This window comes from Delphinapterus leucas, chromosome 20 (genome assembly GCF_059928025.1).
Source record: "Delphinapterus leucas isolate spDelLeu-1000000601 "Yukka" chromosome 20, BTC_Dleu_Yukka2, whole genome shotgun sequence".
NCBI lineage: Eukaryota > Metazoa > Chordata > Mammalia > Artiodactyla > Monodontidae > Delphinapterus > Delphinapterus leucas.
In genome coordinates, this window is record NC_143148.1 from 28122987 (window position 1) to 28139610 (window position 16624).

At 49.6% G+C, this 16624-nt stretch overlaps 1 protein-coding gene across 1 annotated transcript; it reads right to left on the reverse strand.

Annotated features, from left to right (window-relative positions):
• Positions 1–365: 365 nt before the first annotated feature.
• SALL1 (spalt like transcription factor 1) lies at positions 366–14745 on the reverse strand. Its single transcript, XM_030761539.2, has 3 exons — positions 14526–14745; positions 2036–5472; positions 366–893 (listed from the first exon to the last, which is right to left on the reverse strand). The coding sequence occupies exons 1-3, from the start codon at positions 14599–14601 to the stop codon at positions 453–455; spliced, it is 3954 nt and encodes a 1317-aa protein (XP_030617399.1). The 5' UTR covers positions 14602–14745; the 3' UTR covers positions 366–452.
• Positions 14746–16624: the final 1879 nt, after the last annotated feature.

The following is a 16624-nucleotide window of genomic DNA, read 5'->3' on the forward strand; positions in this document are numbered from 1 at the left end:
ATAAAATTTTCCAGCAGGATCAAAGTGTACATTTATATACAGATTTTATTAGAGATCTAATGCATCACTGAGGCATTTCATCAACACCAGATTCATATGAAACTGGATATAGAAAATAAGTTAATGCCAGATTAAGACCGCCTAGCAGGGCAACTTGCAATTGCCATAAATGTTACAGCAAGTTTACAGGACTCTAGTCAATTAGTATTTAGTCCAAAAATACAGAAGACCAAAGTTAACGCTTGCATCCTGTTTGCAAAGCCAGATTATATCACTAATAAATAAGCTTTCTTAGAACTCTAGAAGTTGAACAAGGTACAAAAGAATGTCTTCAGAATGTTGCAGTTCAGAGATCTGGGGGGACCAGAAGGTGGGGGGCACGGGGCAAGGAGTAGGAGGCAACCATGGGTCTCATTCTGAACGGGGATGCTCTTTCTCCAGCCAGAGTGGATTTAACTTGTGACGATCTCTTTGCTGTCTTCCACGAAGCGGGTGAAACGGAAGTTGGTTCCATTCTCGCTGCTTGCCATCTTCTCCAGGCCAGCCAGGGGCGCACTGGGCTCTGAGTTCTGGAGCTTCTCCAGGTTTCCCGTCAGCCCACTAATAGGTGAGCTGCTCCCGCTGCCCAGGCTTCCAGGAATTGGAGGGATGCCGCCGTTCTGAATGACCGAGATCTCGTTGGCCTTCATCGCCAGCCCATTGGAGAGCGCTGCTGCATACTGATTCCAGAAACTGGAAGGATCCCCACTTCCTGACCTGGCCGCCAAATCCTTCTGGAACATTTCTGGGAACTTGACGGGATTGCCTCCTAGGAATGTCATGGGGCCGTCCACGGAGAGCCGGCGACCCCGGCGGGCAGGGGCGCTGTTCCACATGTGAGTGCCCATGTGTACCTGGGATGAGGGAAGAGAGGAGAGGAGGGAGAAAAAAACGGGAGAGAGAAGAAGGGAGAAGCTGAATAGTTGAATCTGTCTCAACTCATATCCCAACACTCGACAGGGCAAGTGGCCGCAATGTCTATTCTTATTACCTGCCCGACAGTGGGAAGGGTAACAAGAGCTGTCCACTCCAGTCTGCTGGTAATAAGGTGTCTGCTCTCTGTAGCCCTGGGCCGCCTTTCCTCTGCCCGGGCAAGGATGCCTTACTTACTCCTCTTTTATTACCTGTATTTAGCTTATAATGGCCTCAAGCAAGCCAGTCAGTCACAGATAGCTCCTTTCAGGGGGAGAATTGTTACGTCCACTCTCATTGCCATGGTAAGTATTGCATCTGACACCTTTTACCCTATAAATGTCCTTTTCAGATGGGAAGAAAGTGCCCCTCACTGATTGCCCATTGGAGGGCCTGTGCGTGGAGAGAAAAAGCCAGAAAGTAATTATTCATTTCACATTACTGGCCGCAATCTCTAGAGAAATACTCTGTCAACAGAAAAATGTACACAGTAAGAGTGTTCAACTGTTGCTCTAGAACTTAAGCATATTTGCTTTCTTTCCAACACGTATCAGTAGGAAATGTTGTATGATCAATTATCATAATACCCATTAGCAGAGTGGTGACGTTACTGTTTTTAGAAAGACAAACCACGCTGGACTGCAGAGTTATGAAAAAATAGATGCCAACGCTGAGGAAAACTGTAATTATTAAGTGATACGGGCAGCACGCAGGCCACATGGAGGTCTTTAATCAATACCCCATGGCAACGCTGGGCTGTCTGACTTGGTAGGTAAAGCAATTCATTTGGTGCACTTAGCGAGTCAACAGGACTGGGCCGCCGCTTCGCTTAGGTACCAAATTATTCAACGCACTGTGACCTTCAGCAAGCTGCAGCCTGCCCTAGTCCCTGCCGCGATCCCGACCCGCACGGGCACCCACATTTCTCCAGATCAGTCACGTGCAACAGGTTCCCTTTCGAGAACTCTCTCCCTGACTATCTGGACTGAAGGCTCTGGGAACGTACCTTACAAACAGTCAACGGCCAGGAGAGAAAGAGGGTGGCTAGGGTGGGTCTGGGTGAGGTACAGGTGGAGGGAGGTACCTTAAGATTGCCTTTTGTTGTAAAAGCTCTTCCACAAATAGTGCAAGCAAAGGGTTTCTCTCCAGTGTGAGTTCTCTCGTGAATCTGCAGGGCGCTCGACGAGGAGAACGTCTTGCCACATGTGTTGCAGTAGTGCTGTTTGGGGGTCCTCCTGGGCAGAGCTGGGAGCAGAACTGGGGACGTGGCGGACGATGACAGAGGCCCAGAAGGGACGTGACTGGTGGGGGTGTCCTTACTGTCCTGAGGAGTCACATGCACGAAGCCGTTGACCTCTGTCTTGATGAGAGACGCCAACGAGTTGGCGGGAATCACCGCCGAGTTCTGATTGGGGCCAAGGTTGGAACTGGGCTCAAAGAGCTGTGATGGTAGATCTCGCATCTGATGTGTCAACATGTGTTGCTTCAAATTACCCTTGGTGGAAAAGCCACGATTGCAGACTGTGCAAATAAATGGTCTCTCTTTGGTATGACTTCTGTAGTGAATGTCCAAGGCACTCTGACAAGCAAAGGTTTTGCCACAAATGTCGCAAGCAGTGTTTTTAAATTTACCCCGGTCTCTGAACGGGAAGAGGATCCCCAAAGAATCTTCTTTGATGATTTTCTCTGTGTGACTAGATGTCAAATCCAAAGCCCCACCGTTCACTGGGGTGGGAGACAAACCGTTGGCAAAGTCGCTTGCCCCTGCTCTCTGTGGCTTCTCCTCGGCGCTGGGTGACTTGTGGAATTCCTGGGTGCTGTTGGATGGGGACAGAGCCTGCATGGAGGAGGTAGACTCTGAGATGGCCGGGCTGCCAGCACTTTGGCTCTCCATGTCACCACCCACCGAGGACGAATCGTTGGTCAGGACGTCCCCCTCGACTGACCCGTTCTCCACTGACTTCAGGCTGGCCTGCAGCTGCTCTGCCAGGCCCGCATTGATCATCTTCATCTGATTTTCCAAAGCAGCGATGCTCGACATCTCTAGAGGCAAAGGCGAGGAAGACAGGCTGTCTTGGGACGCATCCGCGGACTTGGGCGTGTCCGGGATGCTGCCCTCAGGACAGTCTTCCATGTTTTCATCGGAGAAGTTGTCTAGGTCATCAAAATTTTTCTCATCAAAGGAGCCCGTGTCAGACTCCATGGACTCGGGGTAGCTGTCAGGGACCGGGGTGTTGGGAATCTGGCCCCCCATGTGCATTCGGATGTGCTGCTGTAGGACAACGGCGTTCGTGAACTTCTTCTGGCAGATGGGGCAGGAATGCTGGACTCTGAGCGGGGGCATAGCACGATGGACGCTGTAATGGGTTTTCAGGTTCCCTTTCGTGGTGAAGGCCCGGCCACAGATCTTACACTTAAAGGGCCTCTCCCCGGTGTGGGTGCGGTAGTGCATCTTCAAGGCGCTCTGACAACTGAGGACCCGATGGCAGATGACACACTCATTGGGGTCAGTGGCCTTCTTGTCAATGTTTTCGACCAGCTGCTGAAGCTTGGATGTCTCTGAGGCCTGGGCTGAGTCCAAGAGTCCCCCAAAAGGAAACTTCGACTTGAACTGCTCGGACATGAGCGGCAACAGAGGGTTGGTGAAAGTCGAGGCACTGCCTGGGCCAACGTCGGATGCTAGGGAGCTCAGCACGCCAGTGCTCACGGTTGGGGCTGAGCTGGGGACCACGCCGCTCTCTTCGCTTTTGCCACTGGAGGGGGGCCCAGTGGAACCTTCCGCTTCCTCTGGGAGCCCACCCGGGTTTCTCGAGGCCGGCTCGGGAGCCCCGGAGTCACTTTTGACGGAGCCCGGGGGGCTGGCAGCAGAATGGCTGATGGGGATGGGGGCTGGCTCTTCGGTCTTGATGAAGGGGGTGAGGCTTGGGAGGGTCGGGGGCAACGGCAGGCCGACTGAAGTGGTCAGAGTGGGCAGGATCGGTTTGGTGTCTAGCCAGCTGGTGACCGGCTTTTCTGGAGGAATGGACATGCCGTAGGGGATGCCGGTACTGGTCGGGATGTTGTCCAAATGCTCAGGCACGGGATAGGGGTTCATCTGGATATGAGGGTATTTCTCTTTGTGGCGCTGAAAGTGGACTTTGAGGTTCCCCTTGGTGGAGAACCTGTTCCCGCAGATGTTGCACTTGAACGGCCTCTCTCCGGTGTGGGAACGGAGGTGGATCTGCAAGGCACTGTCGCTTCCGAAGACCTTCGCACAGAACCTGCACTTGTGTTTGAAGAAGGCCTCGTCCGAAGCGCTTTTTGCTTCGAAGGCAGTGACATTTGGTGGCTTGCTTTTTCTTTGCTGGGCCAAGGCAGACAAGGAGTTTAAATCCTCTGCCGTCGTTCCGATGTTGGGCAAAGGGCTGGGGAAAACCGAGTTAGCAGGGGCCGGCTGAGGTAGAAGTGGATTAGATGCAGGACTCAATAGGCTGCTTATTGCAAAAGCTGGTGAGGAAGATGCCGAGACTGCGGGGTTGCCGGCATGGGCATGGGAGGCACCCGCGCTCGAAGCCGCTTTTTCCGAGGAGGGGGTGGGAAGTGCCGCCGCCGATATGTGAACGCTGGGGGAAGAGCCGCTGCGGGGTGGACCGATGGTGTTGCCAGAACTGCTCTGAGGTAGCTGGATGGGGGGGAGCTGTTTCACACCGCTGATGCTGGCAGATTGGCTAGCGAGGCTCTGTGCTAACCCAGCTGCTGCCGCCAGCTGCTGAGATAAATGGGAGCTGAGTGTGGACAAGGGGTTGGCAGGCGTCCGTACAGTACCTGGAGAAGGACTAGAAGACGTCGGCAGGTCTGTGTTCCGAGAAGCCAACAGCAATATTTGGTGGCGAATCTGCTCGATCAATTGCAACTGATGGATCTGCTGCTGCTGTAGAGCCAAGAGCTGCTCCATCAGGGCCGGGACGGCCAGCTTGCCTCCGGAGGCCCCACTGCACCTCGCTTCCTGGGAGAACTGGGCCACCGCCACCTTGGTGCTCTGGAGGTTCTCGATGATGACGTTGCTGTTGATCACGGAGAAGTTGCCCAGTGTTGTCAGGTCCCCGAGTTGAGGTAGAGAGGTTGTGATCGCTGAGGTACCTGGGCAGGAGCTGCCGCTGCTGCAGCTTTGGGGGGCACTGCCGTCGCCACCGCTGCTCAGGGGGCCACTGGCGCCTTTGTTGGCCGCTGGGGCCTCCACCTCCATGGACTCTTCCCCGTCCGGTCCGTGGGGTTCCGCCAGGTCACTGCAGTCTCCTTGCTCTGTCTTGTTAGCCGTGTCGTTCATCTGTTCCTCGGGATGATCCGGAGTGGGGCTGGGGGAGAAGGTTTCAGGTGGGGACGCTGGACTTTCATTTACAATTAAAACTAGTTGGTTTTTAGTACAGTTCTTCTTGTGGAGCAGAAGATCTGACAATTCAAAGAACTCGGCGCAGCACCGGCCGCAGACGTGGGCATCCTTGCTCTTAGTGGTGCGGTTGGGTTGACCCTTCTCTGTGTCTCCTGCAAATGTCAAAAGGAGCAGGGTTAGCGAGTGAGCCAGGACACCCAGACATCCATGACTTCAAAAAAAGAGAAAGGGGTTGATCAACTCTTCTCTCCCTGGGAAACTCAAAACTGTGGCCCCTGAAAAACAATCAATATTCCCTAAGAACAATCATGATTAAATTTTTAGGCTGTTGGAGGACTTCCTATCAATCTGGTATCTCCGAGAGCCAGGACCTTCAGGTAATCCATCAAGATATAAAATACTGCGAACTGCAGGCATTGGTGCATAATGAAATTCCATAGCAAAATATTGATTTCCAATATTTTATACACGTTATTGTCTACTCATCCAGAGACGGTCCAGCCACCATCCTGAGGACTTATTAGGCTCTTGAGTTTCTGTCAACCTTGTTCATTTTCAACTGATTCAAAGATATCTGTGACAGTTTGTTCTGTCACTAAACTAATTTGTAGTCATTCAGGTTCCAATCAGTGGTTGACAAGGGGGAAAAAAATGCATATCACCAAGCTGAAGACTGACAACTTGAAAATCACCTCCAGCCCCTACCTAGAACCTGAGCTACGTCTGATCCGTGACAAGCACACTTTAGCCACATCAGTAAGAAATCCTCCAGACCGCTCAAGACTCAGCTGAACACAAGAGAAGGCAACGTGCGCCACACACACACACACACACACACACACACACACACACACACGAGAGAAACACAATGATCATAATCCATTACAAGGCCTGCCCGGCACCTATATATCACCCTGTGGCATGTTTATTTTTAAAATTAAAGAATGCAACTGTAGCTACCACCCCGCTAATCAAGGAATATATGCCACTATGCTCCGAATGGCAACATTACGCCTCTAAATATTTCAACAAAAGTGCTCTATGTATAAAGACTGGTACAGGATTTACATTTCTGATTAAACATCAACTTAAAGAAAGATGTGCAGCTAAGGGGAAGTGAAGAATAATTCTTGGTTTCCAGTTTGGAAATGCTTTGCAATTCTCCTTGTCTGAATGCCTTTCAAAACAGTTTGCTCTTAACTGTTATCAATTGTTTAACAGATTGTCCTGAACCTTTCATTATAAAATCCCTTTATTTCATGTTTGTTTCCACTGGTTGCTCAGATTTCTTCTCACTAAGATCCATTTTAAACATAAAAATCTCCAACTCCAAGCTAACATCCTATTCAAAGACAGGATGGCGTCCCATTGTTTGCCCAGCATGGGGAACACCAACTTCTGTTGTACAAATGGTGTGTGGTCATCTCCGAAGGCTGTGAAAAAAAAAAAAAAAAAAAAACTGTTTAATTCAAGGATTACCTCCCTGTGTGCTTTTCTGCAGAACTGAATCAGATAATAGTTAGTTTCCATGACTTCCAAATTGAATCTCCCAGAAAACTTGCAGGGGGAAAAAAAAAAAAACTAATTGCAAATATGAATAAACGCAAAATCAAAATGCTGCTTTTTCAGTAAACTTAGAGTTGACTCAAAAGAGCCTGCCATTTGCCTCTTTGTAGTAAACATCAAAAAAAAAAAAAAAAAAAAGAAACAGAAAAGAAAAGCTTGAGCAGTTTTGCATTCCAGAAAATATAATTAATACCCAAATACTAACTTCTGAAAATTCCTTAACTCTGTTTACCTTGAGTGATACCACAGTTGATTAGCAGCCCTGGTAAAGTATGCCAAATGTATGCGCACTTTATTCACTGGGGGGGTTGTTTGAGTAGCTAAGTTATACTTAACAAGCTAGCTTCCCTAATACCCATCTTTTAATCTCCGCAAGGGTATAGTGCAAAATGCATTAACAATACCAAACAAATCTTGGTTGGAGCAGAAAATACCAATAATGATTCAGTTTTAATTTAACGTTTAATCATCCTAATTGGCACAGGATTCCTCTGCACATTCAAGGTGCTGTTTTAAGCCCTTTCTGTCTCTCTCCCTGCTTTAAAATAATGTAAACAAAACACGCTAAAGTTATGTTGCTTAACTTGGGATGAAAATAATGTGACAAAAATTCTGTTTAAAGTTTCTTATTTTGACAACCAATTTTAAATGATGCATCCATTTCAGATGCTTATTTTAAACTAGGAAATGCAATTCCTAATATATTCAACCGAAATGTTATTTCTTTCTCTTTGCACATTTCCATATGTAATGGTTATGTTTCCATCTACTTTTACAGCCAATTATGAAGGAACAAAAGCTATTCTGTTTGTTCACACATTTTCAACAAAATGCATTAAAACTATTATGTCAGCATGTTCTAGTAAGCTCTGCATTCAGTGGAAAATACTTTTCAACCAGCTCACATTTATCAAAACATAAAGCCACTTTAAAACACAGTTTTGCTTGGTCAGCTGGGCTTAGACAAATAATGACAGATTCAGAACTAAATAACTAGCAAGGGAAATCAGAAAACTGACTTCGTCAATTGTACACATTACAATACAGTTGCTTCAAATATTTAGCACATCTGTGCTCACGATTAAAGGGCATTTTTAATTCTTTATAACTTGCAAACATCTGATATTCTCATAAGATAGAGAGAAAATAAAAAAGGTTACTTTACAGGATTTAGCTGATTATTGCTTTCCTGTGCTCCAATTCTGCATTTGTGCTGTTTCAAGACTCACTTGAGAATTTTCAAGTTTCTCGACCTGAACACTTTTACATTTAGGGTTGTGCTAACTGGATGGAAAATATAGACATTTAAAGATAAGTGCCTGCCTTCTTCTAAGAAAGAGACTGTGTTTAAAAAAAGCTGCCTATATTTTAGCTTAGATTTTCACATTTTAATAAGCTGACATTTGATCTCACTGTAGAGTCAACTAATTTAATTTCCTGATGTTTATGAACACCAAAAAAAAGAAAATCCTGATATCTATTTTGATTTATTTCAAAAGCAGGTGTCGCTACACTATCATAGTTCTTAACTTTAAATCTATCTGCCTTCTGAACAGAATTCCAATGAAACAGCTTTATAAAAAAAAAAAAAGACGAAACCTGAAGACTAGCTTGAATCTTTAACTACCAAAGGAAATATTTTAAGTTGTGATAAGATACACACACACACACACACACACACACACACGTTCTATTTCATTTTTCTGACCATTTGCTATCTTGCATCTCTCTCAATAATCTGTTACACAGGATTGCAACTGGTGACCCCCTTATAGTAAATACAGTTGCCTTGTTCCCTGTACTATGGTGAAAACAATATTCCAGTTCCTCTCCTATGGATTTTGCATACAAATTAATTTTGTAATCGTGGTCATATAGAAAAATTTAAGAAGTAGTGGTTTTCTAAGTATGTACACACAAAAAGATATTTGGAATTTTCTGGGTTTCTTTTCCCCGCTCTGGGTCAGGAGAGGAGGTGATCTTATAGCTCCAGCCAATGTATATGAAAATCCCAGATGTTTTAGCTCTCATTGTACCGTTTAGGTTCTTGATGCCCATTTCAAATGTGTCAGTTTTCATCATCTGAACTAAACATTGCAGAATAGGAGACAGAAAATTGAAGTGTTCCAGTGTATCCGTCTGCTGAGAAAACAAAAATACAACTATGCCCCACACTGAAAGGTTTAGCCAGCCAGGAAAACAAAACAAAACAAAACAACACAACAGCCCTACTGTACCATGTTGAGTTTTCCTTTTTGGAGCTCCCCGGAAAGACCCTTCACTTTACTTCCCATTACCTTCAGCTCACATTAACATTTTTAATAAAGTCTCACAAGACTGTGATTTTGGAACCTATCACTTTAACTGGCTGTTCCTTTTTGTAGACCAATTTCGAAAGGCTATCACAAACATTTTTGATTGATTGGTCTTTTCTCGTTTTCTTTTTCTTTCACAGACCTGGGAAAAACCTGCATCCGAATAACCAGCTTAAGATTCCAAAGCAATTTTCAACACCGCCACATATGCTCTGCATATTTTCTGTAATGTCTTAAGTTTCCTCTATGGGATATGCAACCACATGACACATTTTACTGGCCCCCTTCAAGTCCCCTCACTGTTCTGACTGGGATTAGCGTATTCTTGAGGGGAAGAATACAAGGGAAAATCTCTGAAAAAATAACAACACGGACAAGACAGTCCTTTGAAAATCGTGATACCAGCCCACCTAATGTACACAATAAATGAAAGGGGAAAATGTCTTCCCCTTGGATGAATCAAACTGAACACTAGATGGGGTTCCAGTTGCAAGGGTTTGTTCAAAAACTTCTTTGTGGCTTTCCTCTTCCAGTGACGCGTAAAAGAGACTGCTTAAGGCGAGATCTAAACTTTGACTACATAAACATTGGCAAAGGCACAAGAAACTAAATCCCTGTTGTTTGAGGGTAAAACTGAGCTATGGGAACTACCTGTCAATCTTCCCCTTTGGGGGTCTGGCATCTGAGGGTGACAGGGGAATAAGGTTAGGAAAAGAAGCCAAGCTGATAAGGTGAAACTAAAATAAACTTCGAACTTCCTGCTAAGTGACTAGCGAGACTCAATTTGGGGGTCACTGGGAAGATTCTGAAGGACATATTATGATCTGGACCTTGTCACCTCTGCATGGGAGGAGGCTAGCAAAGGTTAAAACAGCTCGACACATCTAGGTTTTCTAAAGCCTGGCACACCGACTTTTTTTCTTTTGGAGGGGGAGGGGTGCTGGTTCTTGGGATAATTTACCATCTCCTTCGTTCAACTGCTCAATGACTGCCGTTTTGGTAATCTAAGAATACTTGGGAAGACTGGGCTAGCTGTATCAGGCGGTACCTTAGAAAAACCGAATTAAGTCTACAGAAGGAATTAGTTCTGGTTACTCCACTGAGCTTGGCTTTTGCCAATTTCAAAAAAAACTGAACTGCTGGTCTAAGTCTCCCCCAGCTTTTCGGTAAGATCTCTGCATTAAAAATTTGGGTTTCTGCTTTCTAAAGGACTGTGGGTCAAGGCACCTTGCTACCTGCGAAAGTAGAAAGAAATGAAATAAAGCCCCCAAAGAATAACCTATAAATTGGCACTCGTGCCTATAAACCATAGGTGAACCTGGATGTAAAATAAATCACAAAACATTCGGTATCACAAATCCACTTTAACACATGCTTTCTCGTGTCCATCCACCCTTCGCTTGTTTGTGTGTTTGTCACATTTTTGGAAGTGTGTACAGCCTGCAGCAAATCCCCCCCCAAACAGTTTGCATTTTCTCAACCAGAATCTTCCATTATGCCACAAACTTAAAATAGGCCTGATTAAACATGAGTACTTTCCAACTGCCTTATCGTGCAGGTGTCCGTTTTTCAAAAAAAGCAATTAATTACAGTTCTCTCTAACCTTTGGGCCCAGAAATCAATGTGTTGCCATTAAGATGCTCACAATGAGTAAATTACTTTGGTAAATAATAGAATTTCATTATTAATATAAATAAGAGGAATTTTTATGATACTTTATATGAGAGGCAGGGTGTTATCTCCAGTTCATGATGCTTTTATCTTTCTTCCAATATGATCTTTTCCTTGAAAAAGCTGGGCACCGAAATCCTTTCTTAATAGATGAATAGAATCTGAGTGGGCCATCCATGTAGTTCCAGGAATCTTAAAAACACTACCCAAAGAAGAAAAACCCAACACACACACACACACACACACACACCCTGAAATCCAAATCTCTAGTATAAAGAACCCACATATAAAATCATTAGATTCTAATGTGCCCGTTCCTCAGAATTATTTATCTCAGTAAATAATCTTCCCAATGGCAGTCATCTTTCTACAAGTAATTCGAGACTTGTTGAATATCATTTAAGAGACAAGTAAGGTGCTAAAATCTTGGTTTCATAGGAAACAGAAAAATCCCCCAGTTTATTTTAGGGTTTTATAGGTGCACCAAAAGTAGAATTAAAATATGAACATCGTAAGACTGACTAAATAATCTTGTTTTCTTGAACTTGTTCCGATGAAGTTATCCTCCAGGCTGCTGAGCCTGGCTGGGATTTTCTTTGTATGCGCGCACACACTTAAACACACACAGGCGTGACATACAGCACAGCAAGCCTGGCTGCTCCCAGCCTTGGGAGTCGCTCCTTCAGGGCTCTGGTAACTGGGGTCTACAAACTTTTCTAGGTCCCACTCTGGGCTGAGCTCACGAAACTGCAGGTGCCAGCATCAGCTAAGGGTACCGCCGACTAGATTTCATCTGGTATGTTCAACATTTCATTTGCCATATTGTAAGCCCATCTCAAGACAGAAAAAAAAGTAACCACATTGTTCAAGGAAAGGTTTATCTTCTAAAAATTTAACAATTTTGTGTATATTAAAACAAACAAACAAACCCGCAAACCAAAAAACAGAACCCGACAGACAACTCTTTGAAGTGTATTTTCTGGGTGGATAGAAGAATGGCTTGCTGAATATACTGCATGAAAGGTGGCGACTTTTTAAAGGTAACTTGGAGACAAGTCACGATCTCTCAGTTCTCTGTATCTCACAACTGTTCCCAAATAAAAAGAACTGGAGTGTGTAAGGCCCTCCTGTAAATCAGACATGGAGGAGGATTAGCTGTGTACTAATATTATTATAACATACTAAATCCTGTAACCCTATTACAAAATCTACCCTCTAGGCAGCTTCTCCTAAACTTATTGTTCAACCATGTAAAAACAGTCATAATCTAAAACCATTACAACTGGAGAAAAGGAGGGGGGTAGGGAGAGGTGAGAAAGGGGGCTGGGAGGGGAGTGTTTCCTACGGTGCCCCTAACAGTTTACTGCCTCTTAGGACAATGAACCAGCTTTTGGGGATAAAAAAGAAAGAAAAAAGAAAGGAAGGAAGGAAGGAAAAAAGGAAAGAAAGAGAAAAAAGAAAGAAAGGAAACTTGATTCAGTGACTTAACTAACTTACCTCAAAGCTCAAATAAACTACAAAAAAAAAAAGTCCTAATAAATAATAATGGTCAGAGGTAGTGAACTCCATTTATGCTATCGCTTTATGAGAAGCCTTAACTATTAAAAACTCTGGATTCAGAAGGCGACAGGAAAAAAGCAAAGAACTAGCAAGCATCAATTCTCTGGGAAGCCCGAGCCTTTATTTTTTCTTTTTTGAAAATATAGAAAATCAGTACACATTTATTTAAAAAAAAAAAAAGACTTAAAAAGCTCTTGCCTCTCCTCCCATGAGGTTTGGTCCTCTACAAACTGTTAACTTTAACAGTATTACTGTGAGGAAGGTCTCACCAGAAACTTCAGGAAAGATGGGTGTGGGAGTGAGATGCAGAAGGGACCAGCTGAGAAAACCCAGAAAAATACCGAGGCAGCGGCCTTGGGTAATTTCACCTCACTGTACCTCGACTACCCGGTCTCGCCTGGGGTGGAAAGCGGGGATCAGGGGTTCTTCTCAGCGGACTGAGAAATCGCAGAGGCTCTGGGTAAGGCTTGAAGCTCCAGAAAGTACTGGGGTGGAGGGAGCAAATATTGTAAACAAGTTCCTTAATCGGTCTCTGTTCTCCCCAATTTCTTAAGGGACCCCCCACGCCAGGAGTCCCCTTTCAGGACAGTCGGGGTTTAGAGGGTGGGAGTCCCTTCGCTTCTCTGCCTGGGTTCTGCGCGGGTCCGTGCGCCCCAGCTCTGCTGAGAAGCAGGCCTCTCAGGAAGAACCCCGGGACCCTGGGGACCGGGCGGCCGCAGAGTTTAGGGGACAGAGGTGCCGACCAAAGGGCACGCTTCGGAGCCCTATCGGGGTCCAGTTCCCTCCTCCACACCCCAAAATGACGCCCGGGACTGGAGCATCCCGAGAGGCATTCCGAGTCGCGGAGACCGCTTGGGGGTTGCCCCATGTCCTTCCGCAGCCGAGGGGCGAGCATTGTGCCCGGGGAACCGAGCCCGAGCGCCGCTCCATCGCCTCTGGCCCTGGGCCTGGGAGCTCGGAGGCCCCTAAAGTGAAACACCTTTAGGAATAAGGAAGGATTCGAGGTGTCCTCCCTCTGTACCCCCGACTCCCTGCCCGGATCTCTCCCACTCTCGGCCTTAGCTCCCTAACACAAACTTTGTTCTGGACTTGTTCGTTCCCTTCGGGACCCCTCAGCTGTCGTCTCCATCGTAAGAAGCCAATGCCTCTGTTTTAGGGGGATTCTCTCGTGGCTAGATAGCACCCCAGGTCTGAAAAAACGACCCTTACGACTCCTGGAAGTACAGGGTACCACGATCCTCAGCGGGAGCCAACCGAGTTTAAAGATTTCTTGGGGGCGCGGGGGATGCATGTGTTGGGAGAAGAGATGCTGGGATAAACTTGGGTAGCCGGACACCGACACTTTACCCCGTCTGCCGGCACTCAGTCTGGGGAGCACCCAGCTGCAAAGAGCACTCTCCACTCCGGCCTCCACCCCGGTGTGTCAGGCACGGGCGCCCCAACACAGGTCCCCATCTTCTTGCAGCTCCGAACTCCCAAAGGCACCCCATTCCGCGGTGCGGGCCCAGGAGGAGTGGGAGCGTTGGGGGGAGGGGAGCGCGGCGCAGGGAGCTCCCCCCACGTTCCGAGTTGAGCCCAGAGCACAAAGTAAACTTCCTTCCCTCAGGCAGCAGGGCCAGGGCGGCGGAGGCCAGGCCGGGGCCCCGGGCGCGGGCCGGGAAGCGCGTGGAGCCCAGCGCAGGCAGGGGCCGACGGCCTCTGCCCGCACCCGCGCCCCTCCGGGCACCCGGGCCCCTGCCGCAGCTTGGCGGGTTCCGGGCTCCGCTCCCCGGAAAAGCCGGGACGGAGAAGCAAGGCCGGCGTGCCCTCTCTCCTCCCCACAGGAGGACCCAACAACTCCGGAAAGATCCTGCCGGGAGAAGTGTTTGCTTTCCCCGTTGCAAGGGGGGAAGCCCAGCAAAGGCAAATTGAAAATTAAAAAGAAAAAAAAAATCGCGGAGTCGAAAAGGCGATTCGGAACGCGGCGGCGGTGCCGCGGCCGGGCGGTGGGCGCAGGGGTCAGCCGCGTGTGCGTGGGTGCGAGTGCGCGTGAGTGTGAGTGCGAGTGCGTGTGTGCGCGTGTGTGTGTCCGCGGCGCGGTCCGGAGCACTCACCATCTCGCCGGGGGAGCGAGGCCACTTCGGGGTCGGATTGGAAATGTTGAGGCTTCGCTTGCTTCCTCCGCGACATGCTGGCTCAAACATCAGCTGGGGCAGAATAAAAAATTACTAAAAAAAAATCTTCTCAAAATTACGGAAATCGAGCGGCGGCGGCGGCGGCGGCTCCCCCCGCCCGCCGGCCCGCCCGCCCCCTCCCCGGCTCCCCGGCCCCGGGCGCAGCGCGCATGTGTCCTGCTATAATTATGATTATCAATAATGCATTGCGATTAATCATAGAGGGGCTCTTTGAAAGGCGATTGGCACCGGGCCAGCGCTATTCAAACCCGCTCGCCTTAATCAATTAGTTCGTGATTTGCTGCAGACCCCTGTCTCTCCGCGCGCTGGCCCAATAAGCCGGCCGCGGGGCTGGCTCTGCGCGCCGCGCCGCCCGACACTGGGTTAACCCTCTTCGCGACCGCCAGGGACTCCGCGGCCGGGCCGCCGGGGGCCTGCCTTCTCGCCTCTGCGCACCAGGCGCCCCGGCCTGAGCCCCCCTCCCTCCCTCGGCCCCCCCGTCCCGGGCTGGGCCGACCCAAATTAGCATGCCCTCCCCGGAATTAAGCCTCCCCGGGTGGGGGGTGGGGCCGGGCGGCGGGGCCTGGGGACCCGGGCTGCAGGCGCGCGGCGAACTTCCCAACTCCGGCGCTAGGCGCGCCGGCCCGCGGGGGGAGGGAGTCCCGTGGCGGGATTTGGGGGTAGGAAGTCCCGTTTCTTGAGTGTTTCTTCGTTTCTTTAAGAGCTACCAGAAAGCAGCCCACCCCCACACCCATTAAAAAAAAAAAATAAGCGAGTGGGGAAGAGCCAGCCCCACGCCGGTCCGCCTCCCGCCCGCGGCCAGGCCTCCCTCCCGCTCGCCGCCTGGCTCGGCGCTCCTTCGCCCCGAGTTCTCCATCCCCTGGATCCCGGGCTCGCGGGGCGCGGAGAAGAGGACCAAGGAAAGGTTTGGGAACATGACGGGTTTGGGGCTTTGGGGGGGAGGGGCAGCTCTCCCGCCACCCCGATCCTCCTCAAAGGGCCCCGATCCTCCAGCCTCTCGCTTGCTCCCTCGCTCCCTTTCTCTACCTCGGACATTCCCAGGACAATTAGGGCTGAAGTTTTCGGGAGAAGCGGCCCCGAGCCCGTGGGATAAGGGGGCGGCCCGGCTCCGCCCAGGACCCCTCCCGGACCTCCCCCTCGGCAGCCCGGGTTGGCTGCAGGGTGCGTCACTCCGCGGGGAGGCGGCGGCGGCCGTGGCGCCGCAGATCCCGGGGCGGGCGGCGAGCGGGGACCGGCCTGGGATCCGAGTTCAGCTTCAGCCGGGGGGAGGGGAGGGGCCGCCGCTTACCCAGCACGCTGCAACCCTCCCCTGGCCTCGGGAGGCGCGGGCCTGCCCCGCCGGGCTCCGGGCAAGGCCAGTCCCCGGGACCCCTGGGCTCCCCGACCTGGGGGAGGGGGCCGTACCCCAGGCTCCTGGCGAGGTGACCGAGCTGAGCCGGGAGTGAGAGGGGGGGTCCTTGTCCGCAGCTGCCTGGCCCGGCAGAAGCTCGCCTCCACCTCTCAGGCACTTGCCGACAGCGGCGCCCAAACTTTTCGCACCAGCTCCATCTCCCCAGGCTGCGATGCAGCCTCCCCACCCGAGCCCCAGAGCCCGGAATGGGGATCCCGGGGCCCGCACTCCCTCCGCTGGGCTCGGGCGCCCGCGAACCTGAGGTTCAGTCCTCGTCTCAGCCTAGCTCTTCCCCCTCGCGCTTCAGGGTCTCCTCGCTCCAAGGTTCCCGAAGTCCTGCGCCCGAGGGACAAACTAAACTTCGGTTGAGTAATGGGGAGGAGGGGGGTGCAGATACACAATCCCTGCCCTATCTCGCGATCGGGAAAGGAGAGGGCTCATAAGGACGCCCCAATTCGGGAGCGCCCTGGAGTCTGGAGAGGAACACAGTCGGTTCGCGCGAAGTGGGCACCAATCTTCGGGTAGAGTTTCGGGTACTCCGGACCCTACTGCGCTCCCCCATGACTCTCTCTAGCTTCTTTGCGCCCCCCTCTTTTTAAAAAACCTAAATCTTTTGTGTGCGGGTGAA

Excerpts from the sequence above, each read along its gene's own strand:
- SALL1 (XM_030761539.2), bottom strand. The coding sequence starts at position 14,601 with ATGTCGCGGAGGAAGCAAGCGAAGCCTCAACATTTCCAATCCGACCCC. Across the intron at positions 5,473-14,525 it reads CTCGCTCCCCCGGCGAGATG|GAGACACAGAGAAGGGTCAA; the intron begins GTGAGTGCTCCG and ends TGACATTTGCAG. Across the intron at positions 894-2,035 it reads CAACAAAAGGCAATCTTAAG|GTACACATGGGCACTCACAT; the intron begins GTACCTCCCTCC and ends CCCTCATCCCAG.